This window comes from Podarcis vaucheri (assembly GCF_965113315.1).
Source record: "Podarcis vaucheri genome assembly, chromosome: 8".
Classification (NCBI taxonomy): domain Eukaryota; kingdom Metazoa; phylum Chordata; class Lepidosauria; order Squamata; family Lacertidae; genus Podarcis; species Podarcis vaucheri.
In genome coordinates this window covers 6,703,446-6,726,058 of record NC_138766.1, presented here as the reverse complement: position 1 = coordinate 6,726,058, position 22,613 = coordinate 6,703,446, and the positions used below count along the sequence as shown (strand labels likewise).

Here is a 22,613-nt window from a genome sequence, read left to right as displayed (position 1 = left end):
TGCAGGTGATACCCTAACAGCTACTGGCCACAGTACCATCCCCTCTGCAAAAGCCTGAACAAAGAGGTTTGTGGCACAGTAAGCGCAATAAGATAAGGGCTAAAAGTGATGTTCTCAAATAGAGAAGGTTCTTTCCTGCATGCTCTTTGCCCTCCCCCCCCCACTTCCTTAGATAGGGAAACAATGAGAATGCACACAGAGAGAGAGACCAAACTGGACAGTTTCTTACCAAAGCAGATATTCCTTCCTTGAATTGGGGTCAGAAGTGTACAGACACTCAGCATCAGTTCTTCAGGACCAGTCCTGTTTGGGCAAGACTGGCTGTACCATTCAGCAATCTGGGAGGTGCATTCTGTGCTTAGCTGTATCTTCTGAGCCATCTACAGGGATAGCTCCATGTAGAGTTCATTACTGTATAGTAATCCATTCAGGGGGTTACCTGAGCCTGGGTCACAGCAGCAGAACAACAACTGTAGCTGAAGAACCTGCCAAAGCAGGTAATAGGCATTCTTCGCCAGATATGTCACTTCAGACTCCAGTGACAATGTAGAATTCAACAACAGCCCCAGACTACAATGTGGTTCCTTTAAATACAATTGTTACCTCTTCCAAAACAGCCTATCAGCCTAGTCCTCAGATCTGGAAACTGCCAACCTACCATGCCTGCATCTTGTCAGAATTTAGCTTCAACTTAATGGCCCATATCCAGCTCAATACTACCTGCAGATAGTGATTCAGGACCTGAACGGGTTCTCTTGCTTCTGAAGATATGCAAAAAAATGGACCTGAGTGTCATCTAAGTCTCATTGACACTGCCCTCCAAATCCCTTGATGACACCCCGAGAGGCTTCTTACAACCATCTTATAGAAATTCCGCAAATAAGATTACTTTGATGCAATACATGATCTGGCTTTGCTATTCCTGTCAATAGCAAATTTTACACTCAGAGGAATCATTAAAACACTACCTAGATAAAATGCAATATTTATTTAAATTAATGAAGTAGTTGCTTCATCTGTTAAAAAAAGGAAATGACACTAAAATTTATTGCAAAGAATTAAATTAAGCTTTGTAATTAAAAAAAAATAAATTACATAAAATGAAACCTATTGAATAAGGACAAATAAAAGAACTCACTTTCTGAACTTTAAAATAAACGGAAGTACTGAAATTCATGTACTCACTTGACAGGTTGCTGCCTGCTCCTGAACAGTGTTAGAATCACCTATGAGTAATATAGGATCTGGCTTATCCGGAGCCTGTTGTGGTGTCAGAGTATTGGTACAGCTTCCAATTGGGAAAAAAATCTGACTTTTCCGAGAGCCTGAAGTCAGTGAAACCTCATGGCAATAAGACTGAAGAAATGCCCGGACTCCGTCAATCCCCACAAACTGTGAAACTGGTGCACCACTGAAGTTCAAACTTGCATTATCAGACAGCTGAGAATTTTTCCACCTGCGAAGTTTGAGTGCCAGTAACACAAGGAGGAAGGCGAGAAACAAGCAGGAGACAAAAGCCACTGCAGTCACCAAGTAGAAGGTGAGATCTGACTGTGGGTCTTCAGATACTGGGACGCTGCTCAGATCAGTCAGCATGTCAGGGATGCTGTCAGCCAAGACCACAGTGACAGTGACTGATGCCGACATTGGAGGCTGCCCATTGTCCTTGACTAAAACCACCAGGCTTTGCTTGAGGGCATCTTTCTCCAGAAAGAAGCGGGCCATCCTGATCTCTCCCGTGTGGAGCCCCAGAGTGAAGAGCCCTGGCTCGGTGGCCTTGATCAGCTGGTAGGAGAGCCAGGCATTCTGGCCAGAGTCCGCATCCACGGCCACCACCTTAGTGACCAGGTAGCCTGGCTCTGAGGAGCGAGGGGCCAGCTCTATCCCTGTGGAGCCATCAGTGGGAGGGGAGGGGTACAGGATTTGGGGAGCATTGTCATTCTGGTCCAGGATGAAGAGAGTCACTGAGACGTTGGAGCTGAGTGGTGGAGAACCTCCATCCTGGGCCTTGACCAGGAAATTAATCTCTTTAATCTCTTCATAATCAAAGGAGATCAAGGCATAAACAACCCCCGTTTCAGAGTTAATAGAAAGGTAGGATGAAAGAGTAGAATCGCCAACAATTTGATCAATGATTGAAAACGTGATTGTAGCATTTTCCATGCAGTCAGGATCACTTGCTTTCATGTAGTAAACAGATGCTCCTCTGATATTATTCTCAGTTACATAAGAAGTATATTGTATGTTATTGAAGACTGGGGCATTGTCATTTACATCTGAAATTTCTACAAAGAACACCGTAGTGGTTGATAATGGAGGGTTCCCTTTGTCTGTAGCCATGATAGTTATACTATAATTTGATGTTTCTTCTCTGTCGAGAACTCTGTCAGTCATCAAATGGTAATAGTTATCAAAGGATTTCTCTAAGTGGAAAGGAAGAGTTTTAGGAACTGAGCACACAATTTCTCCATTCTCACCCATATCTCTGTCTTGTATGTTTAGTAGAGCAACCACAGTTCCTGGAGAGCTTCCTTCACTGATTGAACTGAAGAAGGTAGTAATAGTTATCTTGGGAACATTGTCATTAACATCAATAAGGATGATCAAGACTTTAGCCCTGTCGGAGAGACCTCCATTGTCCTTTGCTTGAACTTCCATTTCATGTAATGCATCTTCTTCATAGTCCAACTTCCCTGTTGTTGATATCTCCCCATTTCTAGAATTTATTTGAAAGAGTTGTGATGCTTTCTCCTTTATTTTTAGGAATGAATAAATCACCTCAGAATTTGTTTCTTCATCGGCATCTGTAGCATTTACAGTAAGCAGCAGAGAGCCTATGGAAACACTTTCCAAAACGCTCACTTTATAGAGAGGTTGGTTGAAAATGGGTGCGTTATCATTTGCATCAAGAACCGTTACATAGATCTGCAGAGTGCCAGATCTCACAGGGTGCCCACCATCAGTGGCCGTTAGGATGAGTGAGTAAAATGCTTCCGCTTCTCTGTCCAAAGATTTCTCTAGCACCAGTTCAGGAAATTTGTCCTTATCAGATCTGCTCTGCAGTTTCAGGGAGAAATACCTGCTGCTGCTCAGATGGTAGTTCTGAAGGGAATAATCTCCAATGTCAGAATCCTGAGCTTCTTGCAAGGCAAAACGAGCTCCTACAATGGTCATTTCACTTATTTTAAGATCTAAGCGTTCCTGGGTGAAAGTTGGAGCATTGTCATTTATATCTGTGATTTCAATTTCTACGGTGAACAGTTTCATTTTATCCTCAACAAGGACTTCAAGACTTAAAACACACTTCTCTTCCCACCCGCATATTTCTTCTCTGTCTATCCTTTCGGAGACATATAACTGGCCATTCTTAGAATTCAAAGTAAAATATTGAAGCATACCTTCAGAGATGATGCGAACTCTGTTGTCTGACAATTTCTTGGAACCCAGTCCCAGGTCCTCTGCTATATTCCCAATGAAAGAGCCTTTTGGGACTTCCTCAGGAACCGAGTAGTGGAGCTGCCCATAATTTGTCTGCCAAATGGCAATAAAAGCAAACCAGAAGGAGCCACTGTCTTGTCGGAGTCTCAGGGCAGCTGCCATTTCAAAGAATTACCTTTGGAGCATCTACCTATTTCTCTTTCTCGTGGCAAAGGATCTTGTAGCAAAGAACCAGAAAATCCTTTTGTTAATCTATACTGTTTCACTGAGAGAGAGGGGACGTGTGCCAATTTAGCTGCCTTTCTAGCAATGTGCAAGAACTTACCCTGCATCTTTCATTTCAGTTTGCTTTCTCATTGGTAAACAGCGGCGCCCAGAGTCTCAACCAAAAACTGCAATGGCTATAGTCATACAAAAGGCAAAGACAGCCTAGTTGACACGATTAAGCAGTTTACTTCCTGCATGTGTGGATAACTTTTACCAATAATATTACCAACACATATTTAATGTTGTATTTAATGATATTTTCTTTGCTTTGTTTCTTTGCTTTGCTCCAGTAAAGGATCACTGTAGCTAACAGAACATTAAAGCTGCAATCCTACACAAACTTACCTGGGTATAAATCACATTGGAAATTTACTTGTGAGTAACCATATATAGGATTGTACTATAATTAAAGTAACATTCCAAATATCACCATTTCATTGTGTATAACTTATAACATTATTTCAGTAAAACCAGGCACCCTTCCTGATCATTTCATTCCTGGACTATTCACTACTTTAGTTTAGACATTTTAGAAGCCATATATATTTATATATATTTTTTTCATTTCTTACCACAAATAACTTCTAGAAATTAGAAATATATCTGATTTTATTGCCATCTTGTCTTTAAAACCTCTACCCAGTTAGACTAAAGGACTTGAATTTAAAAGCATTTTGCTTCCATATCTAGAATGAGCATACCAGGAGGACAACAAAATGAAGATTGAAGTAGAGCCACAATTTCGGCCACAATTTCACTAAGTAAAAGAGCTTATATGCAACATGGTTAACTACTTAACTGACAGCCTCCCTTACAGTCTGCAACTGTAGGAGCTGGAAAAGAATTTTCTGCTACCTACCTTGACTCTGGTCATAGGAGCCAACTCCTACAGGCCTTTGGCCCCAACAATTATTATTATAGGTTAGTCATTTTACAATTAGTTAACCCTTTCCTTATGAACCCAGTATGATGTCACACACCTAGGAGGGCAAATGCCACGCCTGCGCATCTGGCTGGGTTTCTCCAGCCACTCTGGGGGAAATGCTGGAGGGGGCTGGACCCCTACAAAATTGATGGGCATTCCCATTCAAATATGGGTGTTCTGCATCATGTGATCAATTATGCGGGGCAGGGCCTACACGAACCTTCACAGTATTTTATTCAAGTTGGCACACCTGATCAACTGAAGAAGTTTGCTGTTTCTTGCCTATGCACATTCAAGGTGTGCTGGGAAGATTCTGCCAGGGCCATCTGCCTGTAAGGTTTTTTGTTTTTTGTTTTTTTTGAGGGTGTGTGTGTGTGAATAAGCCCAAGCATTGTCCAAGAGTGCCCCTCATCTGAGGTCCCCACAAGTCACTGGAAGGCTGGGTTAGATAAGCAATTCTTAATGCTTTGGGTGTTTTTGATTTCCACCTTCACTGAATCTGCTGGTCATATCTAATTATCTAGATCAGGGGTTGTCAACCTGGTCCCTACCGCCCACTAGTGGGCGTTTCAGGATTCTAGGTGGGCCATAGGGTGTTCTACGGCACAAGCTGAATCCTCCTTCCATCGAGTACTGTTGGGAGGTAAGGAAAGTTTACCATCAAGAAAGATACATTAGTGGGTGGTAGGTATAAAAAGGTTGACTATCCCTGGTCTAGATGCTTAAGAAAATGACTTGCTTAATTTGGAACAAATACACACTCAATAGTGCAGAGTTGACAAAAATAACTCCCTTTAAGGCTGATCAGGGAACGAGAGTCAAAAGATTCCCACTTCACCTGCAAACAGCTAACATTGTACTGCCTGAGATACTGTGGGTTTCTCCAGGGTTTCTTCAGAGATGAGACTTTCCAAGCTTTCCTGGAGATTATATGGATTGTACCTGAGATCTTTTGCACACACAATTATCTGATTATGTCATTTCCTTCTTACTAGCTGCTTATAGTTAAACTCATGTTTACCTTCTTAGTTCAACTCCTTACAGTTAAAACATTGCTTTGTTGTGTAACAGAAATAATTTTTACCTTTATTAACCACATGGTTGTGAGCATTTAAAGCACTGCCTTTAAAATATGGTTCTATGTCTCATTCTGACATTCAAAGAATGAGATACTGTGGGTTTCTCCAGGGTTTCTTCAGAGAGGAGACTTTCCAAGCTTTCCTGGAGATTATATGGATTGTACCTGAGATCTTTTGCACACAAAGCATATGCTGGGCTACAGTCTTTTAGTTTATTTCAGTTTAAATCCAAATACCTTGGTTTTATTAAGTTATGCATCAGAAACAATTATCTGATTATGTCATTTCCTTCTTACTAGCTGCTTATAGTTAAACTCATGTTTACCTTCTTAGTTCAACTCCTTACAGTTAAAACATTGCTTTGTTGTGTAACAGAAATAATTTTTACCTTTATTAACCACATGGTTGTGAGCATTTAAAGCACTGCCTTTAAAATATGGTTCTACGTCTCATTCTGACATTCAAAGAAGTAGAAATGCTGGTGTACCTCCATCCACATTTATTAGATAATGCTGATTCATCCATCATTTTTTCAAATTAAAAGATCACAGGAGTCATGAATGAAATGTCTAGAACACAGGGTGTAGGAGCAGATGTTACTGCACACAGGCTAGAGCCTGTTTTACATGTTCAGTCATGGTAATGATTGTGGTGAACAGAGATTCCTTCACATCCACCAGAGTTGTATCTGAGAAATGCCATCCAGAGGAGCTGCTAAGTAGCAATGGAGCTTATTCATCTGCAATTTACAAGAATCCTCAATGATCCAGTGTGACTTATTCCCAAAGCATTTCATAGAAAAATGACTTGAGTGATGGATTGCTTATAGGACTGGAAGTTCCTGTGGTCCCATCCAGACTCTTTTGCTGGAATGAATTTTCACTATTGCAACTTAATGTTGTTTGCAGCTTGATATTATCGGAGAGGTGTTCCCCCTCTATGTTCAACTCTTGTTGCCCACCACAGCGTCAACCCAGAAGGGGTAGTAAATTGGGTTCAGGTGGCAATAAGTACTTCCTTAAAGAAGAGAAGATCCCAGCAGCCTTGAAGGAGGCACCTCTGAGACTACTCCTTAAAAATATATGGATGATTCCCCACCACCACCACCCCCCAATTGGCCAGTTGCTAATCCCCCTTTCTTGGGCAAGTGGCTTTACTAGACAGTGGCTTCTCAACCTCAGACATGCCTGGATGAAATGGATTATTTGGATCTATTTCAGTCTGAATTCTGTCATGGTTTGGGGGCACTTTGGTCACCCCCACAGAAAACGTGCTAGGAGAGGAACACATGGAGTGCAATCTTGTTGATTCTTCTGGATCTCTCAAAGGCTATCAGTTTGATGTTTTGATGTATCAATTATAATATACTTCCGAATCATCTTCTGGTTTGGGGGCATTGTGTCCCCTTGGTTCTGTTCTTGTCTGTCATGTTAGTCCCAAAAAGTTATACTGTAGTACTTCTGTTTCACTCCACAACATTTATCCTATTGAGTAACATGTACCCAGCTAGAAATTATCTGGAGATGATAATGAGGCATCATCACTATGCTAACGACACCCAGTTCTATTTCTCATCTTTGTCTAGTGTAGATGACACAATGAATGTTCTTAAAAGGTGCTTGGTATAGTAATGTGTTGGATATGGGCTAATAAACCAAAGCTCAGTCCAGACAAGATAGATGTTCTGTCTTGGGCCCGGTCTTATTCAACATCTTTATCAACGACTTGGATGATGGACTCAAGGGCATCCTGATCAAATTTGCAGATGACACCAAACTGGGAGGGGTGGCTAACACCCCAGAGGACAGGATCACACTTCAAAACAACCTTGACAGATTAGAGAACTGGGCCAAAACAAACAAGATGAAGTTTAACAGGGAGAAATGTAAAGTATTGCACTTGGGCAAAAAAAATGAGAGGCACAAATACAAGATGGGTGACACCTGGCTTGAGAGCAGTACATGTGAAAAGGATCTAGGAGTCTTGGTTGACCACAAACTTGACATGAGCCAACAGTGTGACGCGGCAGCTAAAAAAGCCAATGCAATTCTGGGCTGCATCAATAGGAGTATAGCATCTAGATCAAGGGAAGTAATAGTGCAACTGTATTCTGCTCTGGTCAGACCTCACCTGGAGTACTGTGTCCAGTTCTGGGCACCACAGTTGAAGAAGGACACTGACAAACTGGAACGTGTCCAGAGGAGGGCAACCAAAATTGTCAAAGGCCTGGAAGCGATGCCTTATGAGGAACGGCTAAGGGAGCTGGGCATGTTAAGCCTGGAGAAGAGGAGGTTAAGGGGTGATATGATAGCCATGTTCAAATATATAAAAGGATGTCACATAGAGGAGAGAGAAAGGTTGTTTTCTGCTGCTCCAGAGAAGCGGACACGGAGCAATGGATCCAAACTACAAGAAAGAAGATTCCACCTAAACATGAGGAAGAACTTCCTGACAGTAAGAGCTGTTTGACAGTGGAATTTGCTGCCAAGGAGTGTGGTGGTCTCCTTCTTTGGAGGTCTTTCAGCAGAGGCTTGACAACCATATGTCAGGAGTGCTCTGATGGTGTTTCCTGCTTGGCAGGGGGTTGGACTCGATGGCCCTTGTGGTCTATTCCAACTCTATGATTCTATGATTCTAAGTTGATTAGTGATTCAGTGTTCATCCTGTTTTGTATAAAGTTGCTTTCCCCCCAAAATATCAACTTTTCATTCTCTCTGCATTAGGATGGGAAAACAACTGGTGGGAGTGGGGTGAGAGTGAGAATACTGTCACCATTTCATTCATGTGTAGAAAAAAACTAGAATATAGAATATAAATAAAGGAAAACTTCCATGCCTCTGACATTATGAACAACACTACTGATTTTGCTGTTACAAAATGATAGTAATAGAGCTCCATAACATGGAAATAACACCTTGATACCAATAAAACTTAACAATGGTAAAATAGAATAAAATTCACTAAATAAATTGATGCAAGATGTCTGCCAGTGGAACCCCATGTGCAGCTGCAATGTAGATGAGGTGCAATTTTTGCTATAAAGCAAGGGTTATATTGCCATCCCACAAATGCTGACCCACTGCCAGTGCCTACCCATCTACAATCTGTAGCATACTGCAACAAAAAAAGTAATTTTAATATTTATTCCTGCCCTGCTACTAGGGGTGCTCCCTGTGGTTGGACTGCTCATCTGTCAGATGATCATTATGATAGGGAGAAATAGGGCAATGAAGTGCCTGGGCATGTCAGTTTAGTCCAACATGGAGTTAAAGATTTAAAAGCTTGGCACTTTTAAAACTCTTGATTAAGATACAGTGGAAGTAGTCTTCTTTTACTTTCCCAAAAAAGCATGTGATAGAGTAGAATGTGAGTTATCATCTACAATCATGAAAAAATGAACTTTAGTGTTGCAGATACACAAAAGCTCAGCTGCATTTTAAGAGGGTCTTATTAGAGAGTCCAGAGATTTTTTTTAATAGCCAAAGCACATACCAAATTGAGAATTTCACCAACCATCTTGCTGACCACATATGAAGTTGTTGCTTTATTCTTGAGCCCCTACTCCTGTGCTTCCCATATTCAGTCCATCACTTTCTCCTACAACGGGTTCAGCTATCTATCCCCTTACCTAAAATTCTTTAGGCATCTCCCACCTTGACTACTGCTATGTTTTACTCTCTGGCTTGGACTTTGAAGCAGATGAAGACCTCCCTGTTTCTTCTTATTATTTAAATACTGTTATGCCCCCCTTCTAATTCATGGATCCAGCATGGATTCAATTTCTGGAATAGCTAGGCTAACTTCCTGATGAGATAATGGCCCTCTAAGTATGGACCTTTAAGGTAACAAAGGAAGTGCCTCTGCGCTGCATGACAAAGGGTAGACTTCCTTCCCTCAACAAACCTGTAGTTAGAAAGATAAAGGCCAGAATTGAGAGTTTAGTTACGTAAGCTGGAAGGTAGAAGAGAGTCTGAAGGCTGGGAAGCTGGGAAACAGAGTTACGCCTGATTTCTGGTTGAATCCAAGGTTTGGCTATGGTGGAAGCAAAACCCCTCCATCATAGGCTCAGGTTGTATATATGTGTAAATAAACCATATATCATAAAGACACCACAGTCTCCACTGTCCCTCATTCCAAAAGGAAACACGAACTCTGGGTAAGCACCTAGAATTCATGGAATCTCACATTGCTTGGAGATTGGGGTGGCAACAATACATATGAAGATCCACTTTTATTTAAACCCAAACATTAAACAAAGGAGAGGTTTCTTAAGAAGTGAGTTAAACTTAGATTAAATGAGAAACAGCAAATTACAGTGCAAATTACGTCAAAAAAGGCAAAATTATCTTCAAGATGATCAAGATTTTTAAATGTTTCAGTTCTTACGGTGATTCTTACAGAAACACTTGTTCAGTTGCAGTGAAGTTATTCTTGAACATCAAATTAAAGGTAAAAATAATTCATCTAGATGAATACTATATTGGCATAAGGTCTTATAAAACCTTTTCAAAGTTTAGTGAAAGCAAAACATACCTGTTCGCAGCTCTGCCCTTCCTTATTGATATTTGAATCATTTGCAGTAAACTGAAGTCCAGAGATTTGAGAAGCCTGATGTCCCGTGAGTGTGTTTGTACAGCTTTCAATGGGGAAAAAAATCTGACTTTTCCGAGAGCCCGAAGTCAGTGAAAACTCATGGCAATAAGTCTGAAGAAATGCCCGGACTCCGTCAATCCCAACAAACTGTGAAACAGGAACCCCATTTAAATTTACACTTCCAGTGTCACACAACTGAGAATGTCTCCACTTGCAAAGCCTTAGTACCAATAATACAAGGAGGAAAGTGAAGAACAAGCAGGAGACAAAAGCCACTGCAGTCACCAGGTAGAAGGTGAGGTCAGATTCAAGACTGATAGGAGCTGAGATGGTGCCCAGATCAGTCAGCATGTCAGGGATGTTGTCAGCCAAGACCACAGTGACAGTGACTGAAGCTGACATTGGAGGCTGTCCATTGTCCTTGACTAAAACCACCAGGCTTTGCTTGAGGGCATCTTTCTCCAGAAAGAATCGGGCCGTCCTGATCTCTCCCGTGTGGAGCCCCAGAGTGAAGAGCCCTGGCTCGGTGGCCTTGATCAGCTGGTAGGAGAGCCAGGCATTCTGGCCAGAGTCTGCATCCACGGCCACCACCTTAGTGACCAGGTAGCCTGGCTCTGAGGAGCGAGGGGCCAGCTCTATCCCCGTGGAGCCGTCAGTGGGAGGGGAGGGGTACAGGATTTGGGGAGTGTTGTCATTCTGGTCCAGGATGAAGAGAGTCACTGAGACGTTGGAGCTGAGTGGTGGAGAACCTCCATCCTGAGCCTTGACCAGGAACTTAATCTCTTGGATCTCTTCATAATCAAAGGACCGTAGGGCATAGATTACTCCAGTCTCAGAGTTTATAGAAAGGCAGGAAGAGAAGTAGGAGTAACTCATCTCACCTTCAGTGATTGAATAAGTAATTTTGCCATTCATCTCCCAGTCAGGATCAGTTGCTTTTAGTGTTAAAACAGAGGCTCCAGCTGAAGTATTTTCTGTAATTGAAGTAATATAGGACCTCTTTTCAAAGGTGGGTGGATTATCATTTTTATCTAATATTTTCAGCTGAATAGTGGCGGTTGTGGAGAGAGGAGGATTTCCTTTATCTGTTGCAATAACTGTAAGATTGTAATTAGATACATCTTCTCGGTCCAGGGTTCTGCCAGTCACTAAACTGTAATAATTATCAAACGTTTTCTCTAAATGAAATGGCGGGTTGCCAAAGATGGAGCATGTAACCAGCCCATTGTCTTCTGAATCCCTGTCTATTACTTTTAACAGTGCAATTACAGTTCCTTCTGGGCAGTCTTCACTCACAGCATTAGTAAGAGATGTGACTGCAATTTCTGGTGCATTATCATTTACATCGGTAATAGCCAACAAAATATTTGCTCGGCCTGATAGCCCTCTTCCATCACGAGCTTGAACCTCCATTTCATACAAAGCACATTCTTCAAAATCTATCTCCTGCCTCACCCTTACTTCTCCAGTTCTCGGATCCAAATGGAAACTGTTTGAAGCCTTTTCTGATACCTGCCTGAAGGCATATGTTATCTCTGAATTAATGCCTTCATCCAGATCAGTAGCATTGACTGTTACAAGCAGGGAATTAACAGGAATGTTTTCTGCAGTGGTCACTTTATAAACAGATTCTGAAAAAACAGGTGCATTGTCATTTGCATCTTCAACGGAAACTTTGATGTGTGCAGTTCCGGATTTGACAGGATTCCCCCCATCACTGGCTGTAAGGATTAAGTCATGGTAAGCTTCTGCTTCTCGATCCATAGACTTTTCCAGTACTAACTCAGCATATTTGGCTCCACTTGCTGTCATTTGCACATCAAGGAAGAAGTGTCTGTTAGGGCTGATTTGATAGCTCTGTAAAGAGTTCACTCCTAAGTCTTGGTCCTGTGCATCTGGAAGAAGAAATCGAGATCCCACAGCTGTATTTTCTGGGATATTTAGCTGCAATGTCTCCACCTGGAACGCTGGTGCATTGTCATTGATATCTTTGATTTCAATTTCTACTGCATAGACTTTTAGCTGCTCCTGAATAAGAATCTCCAACTTCAAAATACAAGTTAACAGACGTCCACATATTTCTTCTCTATCTAGTCTTTCATTAATGTATAAATGACCATTTTGGAAATTGAGGGCAAAGTATTGTGTCCTACCTTCTGTAATAATCTGGACACCGCCAGGCAAGAGTTGCTTCATATCCAATCCCAGATCCTGTGAGATATCCCCAACAAAAGAACCTTCCTGCAGTTCCTCAGGAACTGAATAATGGATCTGTCCAGTAACTGCCTGAAAAACAGCTAGCAGCACAAGGCAGGATGACTGTCTCCTTCTATCCAAGAGTATTTGTATACAAGCCATTTCAGCCTCTGCCAGGTCCTATCAGTCCATAGAAAACAGGCACCAGTGTTTAAACTAGGCTCTCTTAATAGACTTCCTTTTATTTCCCATCAAACAAGAACCTCCTTTTTCTTTTAGGTCAGAGATTTTGTGTTTTTGCATCTCGGTGGTCTATCTGGTTCAATCCAGTTTCTCTCCTTATTGGTGAACAGTGACACCCAATGGATCAGTCAGTAAATGCAGTGTTTTAAAAAGCTTTGCAAAATAACATTTCATTCCTTTTTATTTAATAATAGGTATAAAAACAAACTTCCATTAGCATACTGCATCCCGTCTAGAAAGCTCAATGGAGATTGGATAAGCACCACAATGGATGAGTAACACAGTGTACCTCCTCATCAACAGGATTGTGTCAAAAGTAATCAGTGACTATTGATCTAATGACAATTTGCATCTTATATATATATATATATTTAATCAACCTATTTCAGAGTACAATCACATGGTGTTTTTTTAAGTGTCTTCTCCCAATGTGGGTGTAGGATTGCTGGAATGAGGGAGGGAAGCCGTGTGTGTGTTCGGAGATGTGGGCTCAGATTTTTTGCTACATAGCCTTGCCTATGCCTTCACTCAGAGGTAAACTGCTGGTGAATATTTAGTGTGTGGAGTGGACAGATCCTGAAGCTTAGGCTCCAATACTTTGGCCACCTCATGAGAAGAGAAGATTCCCTGGAAAAGACCCTGATGTTGGGAAAGATGGAGGGCACAATGAGAAGGGGACGACAGAGGACGAGATGGTTGGACAGTGTTCTCGAAGCTACTAACATGAGTTTGACCAAACTGCGGGAGGCAGTGGAAGACAGGAGTGCCTGGCGTGCTCTGGTCCATGGGGTCACGAAGAGGCGGACACGGCTAAACGACTAAACAACTAAACAACAACAACAACAAGGGTGGTAGAAGACAGCAGTCATTTAGTAGTGAGGGAAAAGCACTCTGCACCTGCTCAGACATGCTTTTCTTCCCATATTACAGGTTCAGGTCTGCTATTGAAGACAGATTCTTAGACTAAGTTCTGGAGGGTCCTTACACAAATTAAGTCAGGGAAGACAGAGGGACGAATAGTTTGACTTAGAAAGAAAGAGAGGGAGTTACTAGCGGAGGGAAAATGAAGAGTGGCCAGTGAGTTGTGCTGATATTGGACTAGTCATTTATTATTATGCTTTGCTTCTCCTTCTTTGTAAAATGGGGCCTCTAGCCTCTTTGACAGTCCTGTTACTGAAGGAGGGCTTATAAAATTGACAATCAATTAAACATGCTGCATGTACTGTAAGTGTGCTATGTGTATTTGACTGTCATCGGTTATCTTATTTGGAACCACTTGCTTGCATGCACTTTTAATTTTTGTTTTGTAACACTTTTGAATCTCAATTTTGTTGGGCCTCCTTTGCCCTCTGGGTCATTGTGCTCGACTAGCCCCATCCACTCATGCACAACAATGCGTTGAATGCTATATTGTCTACAACTTTGTGGGGTCAGTTTCAGCTTCTGCAGCCTGAAGACATGGACAGGGTGCTTGCAGGGATACCCTCTCAATCCCTGCCCATCTTGGCTGTTGAAATTGAGCCTGGGGCTTGACTGGATGGGTCCAAGCGGCAAAGGTCTTTATTTTTATTTTTGCATGAAGGAGTGGCACTTGCTGACTTAAAGAAGTTGGTGTGGGCACTACTGAAAAAGCCAGCCCTGGACAAATTGGCTTACATTTGGGGGAAGGTGACTGAAAGAGTTGTGGTGGAACAACTGCAACATTCCTGGATGAGAATGATTGTCTGGATCCATTCCAGTCTGGCTGATGCCTGGGTTCAGGACTGAATAAGCCTGGGTCTCTCTGATGGACGACAATTCTTGATTCTTTTGCTTGATATCTCAGCAGCTTTCAGTACCATTGATAAAGTGCACCAGTGAAAACATCTTGGACCCTGCCCCCTCTCTGGTGTCTGCAGCAATGTGCAAATGTGACTTGAAATGTAGCTAGGAAAATCTATCTCGCTGTGTTTTAAGCTGCTAGTGCTTACATAGCCTTAGTGTACACCAACAGAAAGGCATAGCAGACAAGGATGGTATAAAATTCACTAACTCCCAGGGGAATAGAAATCTGGCCTTTCCTCCCTCAGTGTCCTTTCTACCCAAGCACAGGCATCTCATCTTAAGAATCATAGCCAGTGTGGTATAGTGGTTAAGAGCGGTGGACTCGTAATCTGGTGAACCGGGTTCGCGTCTCCGCTCCTCCACATGCAGCTGCTGGGTGACCTTGGGCCAGTCACACTTCTGTAAAGTCTCTCAGCCCCACTCACCTCACAGAGTGTTTGTTGTGGGGGAGGAAGGGAAAGGAGAATGTTAGCTGCTTTGAGACTCCTTCGGGTAGTGATAAAGTGGGATATCAAATCCAAACTCTTTTTCTTCATAGTGGGAAAGAATTCATTTTTATATTGTGTTGCATTCCTGTCAAATGGCTAGTGGAGTGCAAGTAGATTCAGGTTTGGTGGTCAGCTTCAGGTTTTGGAGGGCCCTTGGGAAGAACCTTTCTCAGTAAGCCACAATCACCAGGTGCTACTGCTTTCCCCCAAGCTGGAAAGGACAGGATATCCTTCTGGTCATTGCCTGGTCTGACCTGACCTAAGGTACAACCACCTACTAACTAAACCCAGCTCACTAATATATGGAAACTTCTGTTTTCAATTCTGGTGCCTCATCTGTGGTCCAGCAGAGTTTTTGTAATGACAGTAGAAAAGACGTGTTCCAAAAGTGGGGAAGGCAAGAAGTTAAGGAAATGCCAGCAGAGAACTGAAACCAAGGATTGATCTGTTGTAGCCAGAGTTGTTGAATGTTAAGGAAAGTTACTTTGTTTGCAACAGCAAATATTTCAGTTGTCTGCTCTATATATCTAAAACCATCTTTCGCCAGAGATTTCAAGACAATTTAGAAAAATTAGAGCAAGTAGAACAATAATACACTCAGCTCTTGCCTCCTCCAGCCGTGTTCAATGACCAGAGGGAGAGGTGAGCAGTGGTAGCTGCACATTTTCCTCCCTCCTATCTCTGCTCATTGACTCAGAGACAGCATCCGAACAAGCAAGGAGAAGCACCTGGAATCGGAGACTCAGGGATTGCTCGTAGGCCCCTTGCTGTGGCCCAATAATGCCAGTTCCCAATGCCAGCTTGACTTCGGATAGTTCAAGCAGCTACTTGCCAAGAGCAACAAACCTCTCCCTGTGATATAGATAAATCCAACCCAGTAACGAACCCAAACAACATCTATTAAGGAAACAATTTAATTGGACCTCTTGTCTGCAAGTGTTTGTTCCTTTATGCCCATTTCTTTCCCATTACTTGCCACTAAAAAATTCAGCCATGGTCCCTAGACAGCAAAGAAAGTGCAAAGAAAGGGGGGGGGGGCGAAATGCCACTCACTTTCTGAATTTATGGAGTGCAAATCAACTAATGTTTGGTGGCATGTTACTGAAAATACATGGCTAATTTAAATACAAATCCACTTTGCACAATTCTTAGCTCAGTGCCCAATGAGCTCTGCAGACTGTATCACATTCAGCTTGTTTCTGCTTTGTACACTGTAAAATGTGAGCAATCTTAATTTTAGAAAATGCAACTCACCTGCTCAGAGTTTTGTCGTACTGTATCAGTGCTTGGATCTCCCATAGTTAATAAAGAACCTAGATTATCAGCAGCTGGATGAGATGAGAGAATATCTGTACAACTTCCAATTGGAAAAACAATTTTATTGTTTTGGGAGCAGGTTGTTAGTGAGCCATCAGGACAGTAAGACTGAAGAAAAGCCCGGACACCATCAATGCCCACAAACTGTGAAACAGGTACTCCATTGAAATTTCCAAATCCTGAGTCACACAATTGTGAGTTTCTCCACCTATAAAGTCTAAAAGCTAGTAACAAAAGCAGAAAGGTGAAGAACAAGCAGGAGACAGCAGCTACTGCAGTCACCAGGTACGAAGTGAGCTCACCATCAGATTGTGGGTCTTCAGATGCTGAGATGCTGCTCAGGTCTGAGAGGATTGCAGGGATGGTGTCAGCCAGCACCACAGTCAGAGTGGCTGAAGCAGAGAGAGGTGGCTGCCCATTGTCCTTGACTAAAACCACCAGGCTTTGCTTGAGGGCATCTTTCTCCAGAAAGAATCGGGCCGTCCTGATCTCTCCCGTGTGGAGCCCCAGAGTGAAGAGCCCTGGCTCGGTGGCCTTGATCAGCTGGTAGGAGAGCCAGGCATTCTGGCCAGAGTCCGCATCCACGGCCACCACCTTAGTGACCAGGTAGCCTGGCTCTGAGGAGCGAGGGGCCAGCTCTATCCCTGTGGAGCCGTCAGTGGGAGGGGAGGGGTACAGGATTTGGGGAGCATTGTCATTCTGGTCCAGGATGAAGAGAGTCACTGAGACGTTGGAGCTGAGTGGTGGAGAACCTCCGTCCTGAGCCTTGACAAGGAAATTAATCTCCCTGATCTCTTCATAGTCAAAGGAGTGTAGGGCATAGATTGCTCCAGTTTCAGAGTTAATTGAGAGGTAGGTAGGAAGGAAGGTATTTTTGACTTTAGTCTCATGCTCACTTATCTGAGAGTAAGTCACATTGAGCTCATTGGAATTTACTTCTGAGTAGACTTTCTTAGCACTGGGCTGCACAATATCTCTTTCGATGATAGAGTAAATTATTCTGCCATTTTCCTCACAATCAGAGTCATGTGCCTTCAAAATAGTAATGAATTCACTTCTGTGGTTATTTTCCTCAAGATAAAAAGTGAATGCTGTATTTTTAAAGGCGGGTGGGTTGTCATTTTCATCTAATATTTCTAGTGGGAAGTAAGCAGTTGTTGAGAGAGAAGGAATCCCTTGGTCACTTGCTATTATTGTGATGTTATATTCTGAGACCCTCTCCCTGTCAAGGACACTTGCAATCTCCAAGTTGTAATAATTGTCAAATGCTTTCTTCAACAGAAACGGAAGTCCTGCTGGTATAGAACATGAGACTTCTCCATTTTCCCCATCATCTCTGTCATTTATATTTATAAGACCTATTACAGTTCCTGGAGGAGAACTTTCTTCAACCTTGCTGAAAAGTGGTGTGATTGCAATCTCCGGTGGATTGTCATTCGCATCCATGACTCTTATGACTACTCTAGCGCGAGTCGACAAGCCAGCCCCATCTTGTGCCTGGACTTCCATTTCATGTGCTATAGATTCTTCAAAGTCAATATTCCCAATGACTGATATCTGCCCTGTTGCGGAATCCAAGTGGAATATTTTGGAAGCTTTGTCTGAAATTTTTCTGAATGAATACATTACCTTTGAGTTTATTCCCTCATCAAGGTCAGTTGCATTCAGAATTAACACGTGCGACCCTTTAAGCATGTTTTCCATAACGTCCGCTTCATACAGAGACTTACTGAAAATAGGAGCATTGTCATTTACATCTGCAACAGCAACACGGATTTGCACAGTACCAAACCTGGCAGGTTCTCCTTTGTCAGCAGCAGTGAGAATTAGTTGGTGCACTTTTTGTTCTTCTCGATCTAACAGCTTTTCAAGGACTAGTTCTGCGTATTTGATCCCATCAACTCCAGTTTGTACATCCAAGGAAAAGTGTCTGTTGCTACTGAGATGGTAGCTCTGGAGAGAATTTGTCCCTAGATCTGGATCCTGAGCCCCTGGTAAAAGAAACCTTGCCCCAAGACCTGAGTTTTCAGCAATTGTTAATTCAAACTCCTCTACAGGGAAGCTGGGTGAGTTGTCATTAATATCAGTTATTTCAACTTTAGCCATGAAAAACTTCACTTTATCCTTCACAAGAATCTCAAAATTTAACAGACATTTTTCTACCTGGTGGCACATCTGCTCCCTGTCAATTACTTCCTTGATAAACAAAAGTCCATTTCTCAAATCAAGTGAAAAATATTGCTTCATACCTCTGGAAATTATCCTGGTGTCTCCACTTGATAACTCCTTCACGCTCAGTCCAAGATCTTTTGCAATATCTCCTACAAAAGAACCTTTCTCCATTTCCTCAGGAATCAAATAATGTATTTGCCCAGAAGCTACCTCCCAGACCATCGCCAGGACAAAGCAAAGCACACTATTCTTTTGATAGCATAGAATCCTTCCAGCCATTTCCAGGTAGACTGTCAGATTGTTGTGCCCTTATTGTCCAGTTTGGACCTTACAAAGGTTCCAAAGGCTCCCTAGATATTTCCTCCTGCAAATCCAGACTTGCTGAACGCGGATGTGAGCTTTGTGTATTTGCAGAATGAGAGCAGAACAGGGATTTGTAGTTCTTGGCTTATGAGCAAACAGCGACACTTAGAGGTTCAATGAATAATTACACCAGTTTTAGTCCTTCCTCGGTGTTTTTCTGGGCGGGGGGAAGACTTCAAGCAAAACCCAATTAATTTTAGATAATAGTCTATTATTCCTAAGGAACACCAAATAGCAACTAGTCATGTGTACCAATTTGCTTTACAATTTTTAAGTCAACCTATGGAAAGATGCTGTTATGTTAATTGTTCTGATCTATCTCCCAATTTCATGCCTATGATGCTCAAGGTTTTCTTACATCTGGTGAACTGGGCCACAAAACTGTTGTTTCTTTCTGCAACAGGCTAAGATGACTAGCCCTCTGAATATGCTTCCCTATTGTTCCTATTTTTCATCAGTAATAATAATAATAATAATAATAATAATTTTATTATTTATGCCCCACTGATCTAGATAGCTTGCCCCAGAGTGTTGAAAATAAACACTGAGCATGCAATAAATACATATATAATACTGGGAGAAAGCAATTGAGAGGGGACAGATTTTGAACTATGTAAACAATCGTTTTTAATTTTCTGTTTTCATTATCAGTTGTAGAAGGGGAGTATGCTTAGTAAAACAGTGAATTTTTAAGTGTTGTACAATGCATGACTGCAGTGACTACATTATTACATGAGCACCGCATTATTTATATACATTCATTCGAAATAAGATGGGTTTATGAAGCATTCTATATCCACCCACCATGCTGATGAAGAATTCTATGAAACAGTAGCCAATATCTGGAATTACTGTTCAGTATTGGACATCATAGGGATGTGGGTGGCGCTCTGGGTTAAACCACAGAGCCTAGGACTTGCCGATCAGAAGGTTGGCGGTTTGAATCCCCATGTCGAGGTAAGCTCCCGTTGCTCAGTCCCTGCTCCTGCCAACCTAGCAGTTCGAAAGCACGTCAAAGTGCAAGTATATAAATAGGTACCGCTCCTGCGGGAAGGTAAACAGCGTTTCCGTGCGCTGCTCCGGTTCACCAAAAGCGGCTTAGTCACGCTGGCCACATGACCCGGAAGCTGTACGCTGGCTCCCTCAGCCAATAAAGCGACATGAGCACCGCAACCCCAGAGTCGGCCACGACTGGACCTAATGGTCAGGGGTCACTTTACCTTTTTATTGGACATCATTGTTGAATACACAAAGCTTCACAGCTTGTCTTCCACCATACAAAGTTTGGTACCTCGCTTTATTTAAAGATTTTCAGAGACTTTGAGACTAAAGATTTCATTTTGAACTTTTTATGATTTGAAGGAATTCTATAAAGATTGTCTATTACGTATGCATATGGTCATCGTGTTGCCTAGACATTGTTGGCGTTCTCTTTGCAACACAGGGGATTGTTTGGATACCAGCTGGGACCCAGGCAGCTGAGCCAAGCCAGACAGATCTTAAGCTGGTTTAAGTCCTCGAAAGTGGGCATGGTGGGGGAGGAGCCAGGGGAGGACTTAGGCTGGATCCTAAGCTCATTGAGAATGGTCATATAACCCAGGTTAGCAAAGTAGGTTGTCAAGGAGGGTGATGTAACCCAAACACCTGTTTTCAAGGCTTGTTTTTCCCTCCGCCAGGCTTAGACATGCTTCAGAATGGAGTTTGGCTCTGGCATACTTTACCCCAGCTTAACTTCACACCAGGTTTTTATGTACAGTGGTGCCTCGCAAGACGAAATTAATTAAGTCTTTTCGTCTTGCGATGTTTTTCGTCTTGCGAAGCACGGTCCGTCGCAACTGCGCCTCTTCAAGCGGCTTTAAGAAAAAAGTGCAAGACGTTTTCGTCTTGCGAAGCAAGCCCATAGGGAAATTCGTTTAGCGAAGCAACGCAAAAACCAAAAAACCCTTTCGTCTAGCGAGTTTTTCGTCTTGCGAGGCATTCGTCTTGCGGGGCACCACTGTATAGGATTGCCCTAAACCTAACCCTGCCTATGTATTACTATTTGTTCTCTGAGAGTCAGTGTGGTGCAGTGGTTAGAGTGTCAGACTGGGACCTGGGAGACACAGGTTCAAATCCGGACTTGGCCTTGAAGCTCACTATGTGATCTTGGCCATTCACAGTCTGTCAGCCTAACCTAACCTCACAGGGTTGTTGTGAAGGCAAGATATGTATGACCTCCTTGAGATCCTTGGAGGAAAGTGGGATACAAATGAAATAAATGAATAATACATTCAAATAAAAGAAAGAAAATGAATCTTAGTCCCCCCCCCCAAAAAAGGGAAGAATACAGGGTTGATATTTAACCCTTTTGGGGCACAATTCAAATCCTGATAAAAGTCGGAAATACCCAAACATTTGTTGGCATATCTGGCATATCAGAATTTGTGTAGCGCCCGAAAAAGGTGAAATAATATTTAAAGAAGACTAGTTAAGCCCTTGTTGAATCAAATGCAATAGGAGCTCAGGAATTGGACAAAATAGAATTTATATCGACTTGGACACCTAGCAATTGTTACAATAATGTTATTGTCAAAATTCCTGTTCCTGTTCCAGAACTTGCCAATCTTTCCCAAACAATTTAAGATCTGGCCAACTTTCCTCAGTAAATATATACTGTACATGGGGGTAAAAAACCCAGAGTCAGCAATCAGATTCTGTAGATTACAGCCCTTACTTTGATGCAGTTGAGATTAGACATTTATGTTCCTTAATCAATAATGAAGATGGCAAACCTTGTGTCGGGATAATCAATTAATGCACTTCCTGTTAGATCTGGTGATAGCTGCCCAGGCAACCTGCGGTCTTGTGGGAAATACGTTTTTGTTGAGAACGAAGACTATGTGAACTAGACATTGTCTCCACAGAAGATGAAATTGTGGGTGAAAATTGTTTTTGCTCCTTGCTTCTTTAAAACTGATACCTAAATGGTGTCTTGCTCCCATGAAACTTTTCAGAATCACTAATACAGCAAGCTCAAATTGAAGGAGATTATGTGGTGAACCTGGGACTTACCTTCATATGTGATGGCAGTGTCCAGTGGAACAAATCTTTTCATCAAGAGTTTTTTCAGAGATTATGCTTAGCACAGGTTAACCTTTGAAGATAGCACCAGTTTTAGCTGTGTTAAACTTTTCTGATAGTCCTAATCAAGATGTGTAGTTTAAAGATCTAATACTAGTGGCTGCATACTTGGAAGCAGAACACAAATGGTTCCTAAACTCATAGGTGTGTCTGGAAAATTGCTTTAATCAAAAAATTCACGTCAAATCAGATAATGAAATAGACTTTGGTTTCCTAGACTGATTGCATGATCCTTACTTATACGGACTGCTGCAAATTTTATTTGTATTGGAATGTATATTTTTACCTGTCTCTTTATTGGAGGGGATTATGGAATTAACTTGGAAACCCAGCACATATCCTAAAGTTTAAATGTTAAGGTAGTGAATACTTCATTGTTTATGTAAGAATTGGCACATCTCTTAACCTGTGGTTGACAAGGGGAGTCTACATTGTGGAGGTTCTTCAGTTCAGTGTGGAACCCAACATAATAAAGGAAAATCTTTGTAAGCCTGGGACATAGGCAAACAGAGGGCTGCTACTTAGGAATAAGTTTCTCCCAAGAGTCTGGTGAGTTGAAGGACTGCTGAAGGGAACACCCTCCCACCA

The 22,613-nt window shown here is 42.1% G+C and overlaps 1 protein-coding gene and 2 pseudogenes across 3 annotated transcripts; all 3 read right to left on the bottom strand.

Annotated features, from left to right (window-relative positions):
- Window positions 1-278: 278 nt before the first annotated feature.
- On the bottom strand, window positions 279-3,836 carry LOC309538601 (protocadherin gamma-A10-like). The gene is made up of 2 exons (XM_082234297.1): window positions 1,186-3,836; window positions 279-485 (listed from the first exon to the last, which is right to left on the bottom strand). The coding sequence occupies exons 1-2, from the start codon at window positions 3,598-3,600 to the stop codon at window positions 381-383; spliced, it is 2,520 nt and encodes an 839-aa protein (XP_082090423.1). The 5' UTR covers window positions 3,601-3,836; the 3' UTR covers window positions 279-380.
- Window positions 3,837-7,273: 3,437 nt separating this feature from the next.
- LOC309539779 (protocadherin gamma-A5 pseudogene) lies at window positions 7,274-12,728 on the bottom strand (annotated as a pseudogene). Its single transcript, XR_014224539.1, has 2 exons — window positions 10,243-12,728; window positions 7,274-7,393 (listed from the first exon to the last, which is right to left on the bottom strand). The product of XR_014224539.1 is annotated as a protocadherin gamma-A5 pseudogene (transcript).
- A 3,561-nt stretch (window positions 12,729-16,289) lies between these two features.
- Window positions 16,290-18,764, bottom strand: LOC309539778 (protocadherin gamma-A12 pseudogene; annotated as a pseudogene). Its single transcript has one exon. The product of its transcript is annotated as a protocadherin gamma-A12 pseudogene (transcript).
- Window positions 18,765-22,613: the final 3,849 nt, after the last annotated feature.

Excerpts from the sequence above, each read along its gene's own strand:
- LOC309538601 (XM_082234297.1), bottom strand. The coding sequence starts at position 3,600 with ATGGCAGCTGCCCTGAGACTCCGACAAGACAGTGGCTCCTTCTGGTTT. Across the intron at positions 486-1,185 it reads AGCAGGCAGCAACCTGTCAA|GTTCTTCAGCTACAGTTGTT; the intron begins GTGAGTACATGA and ends CTGCTTTGGCAG.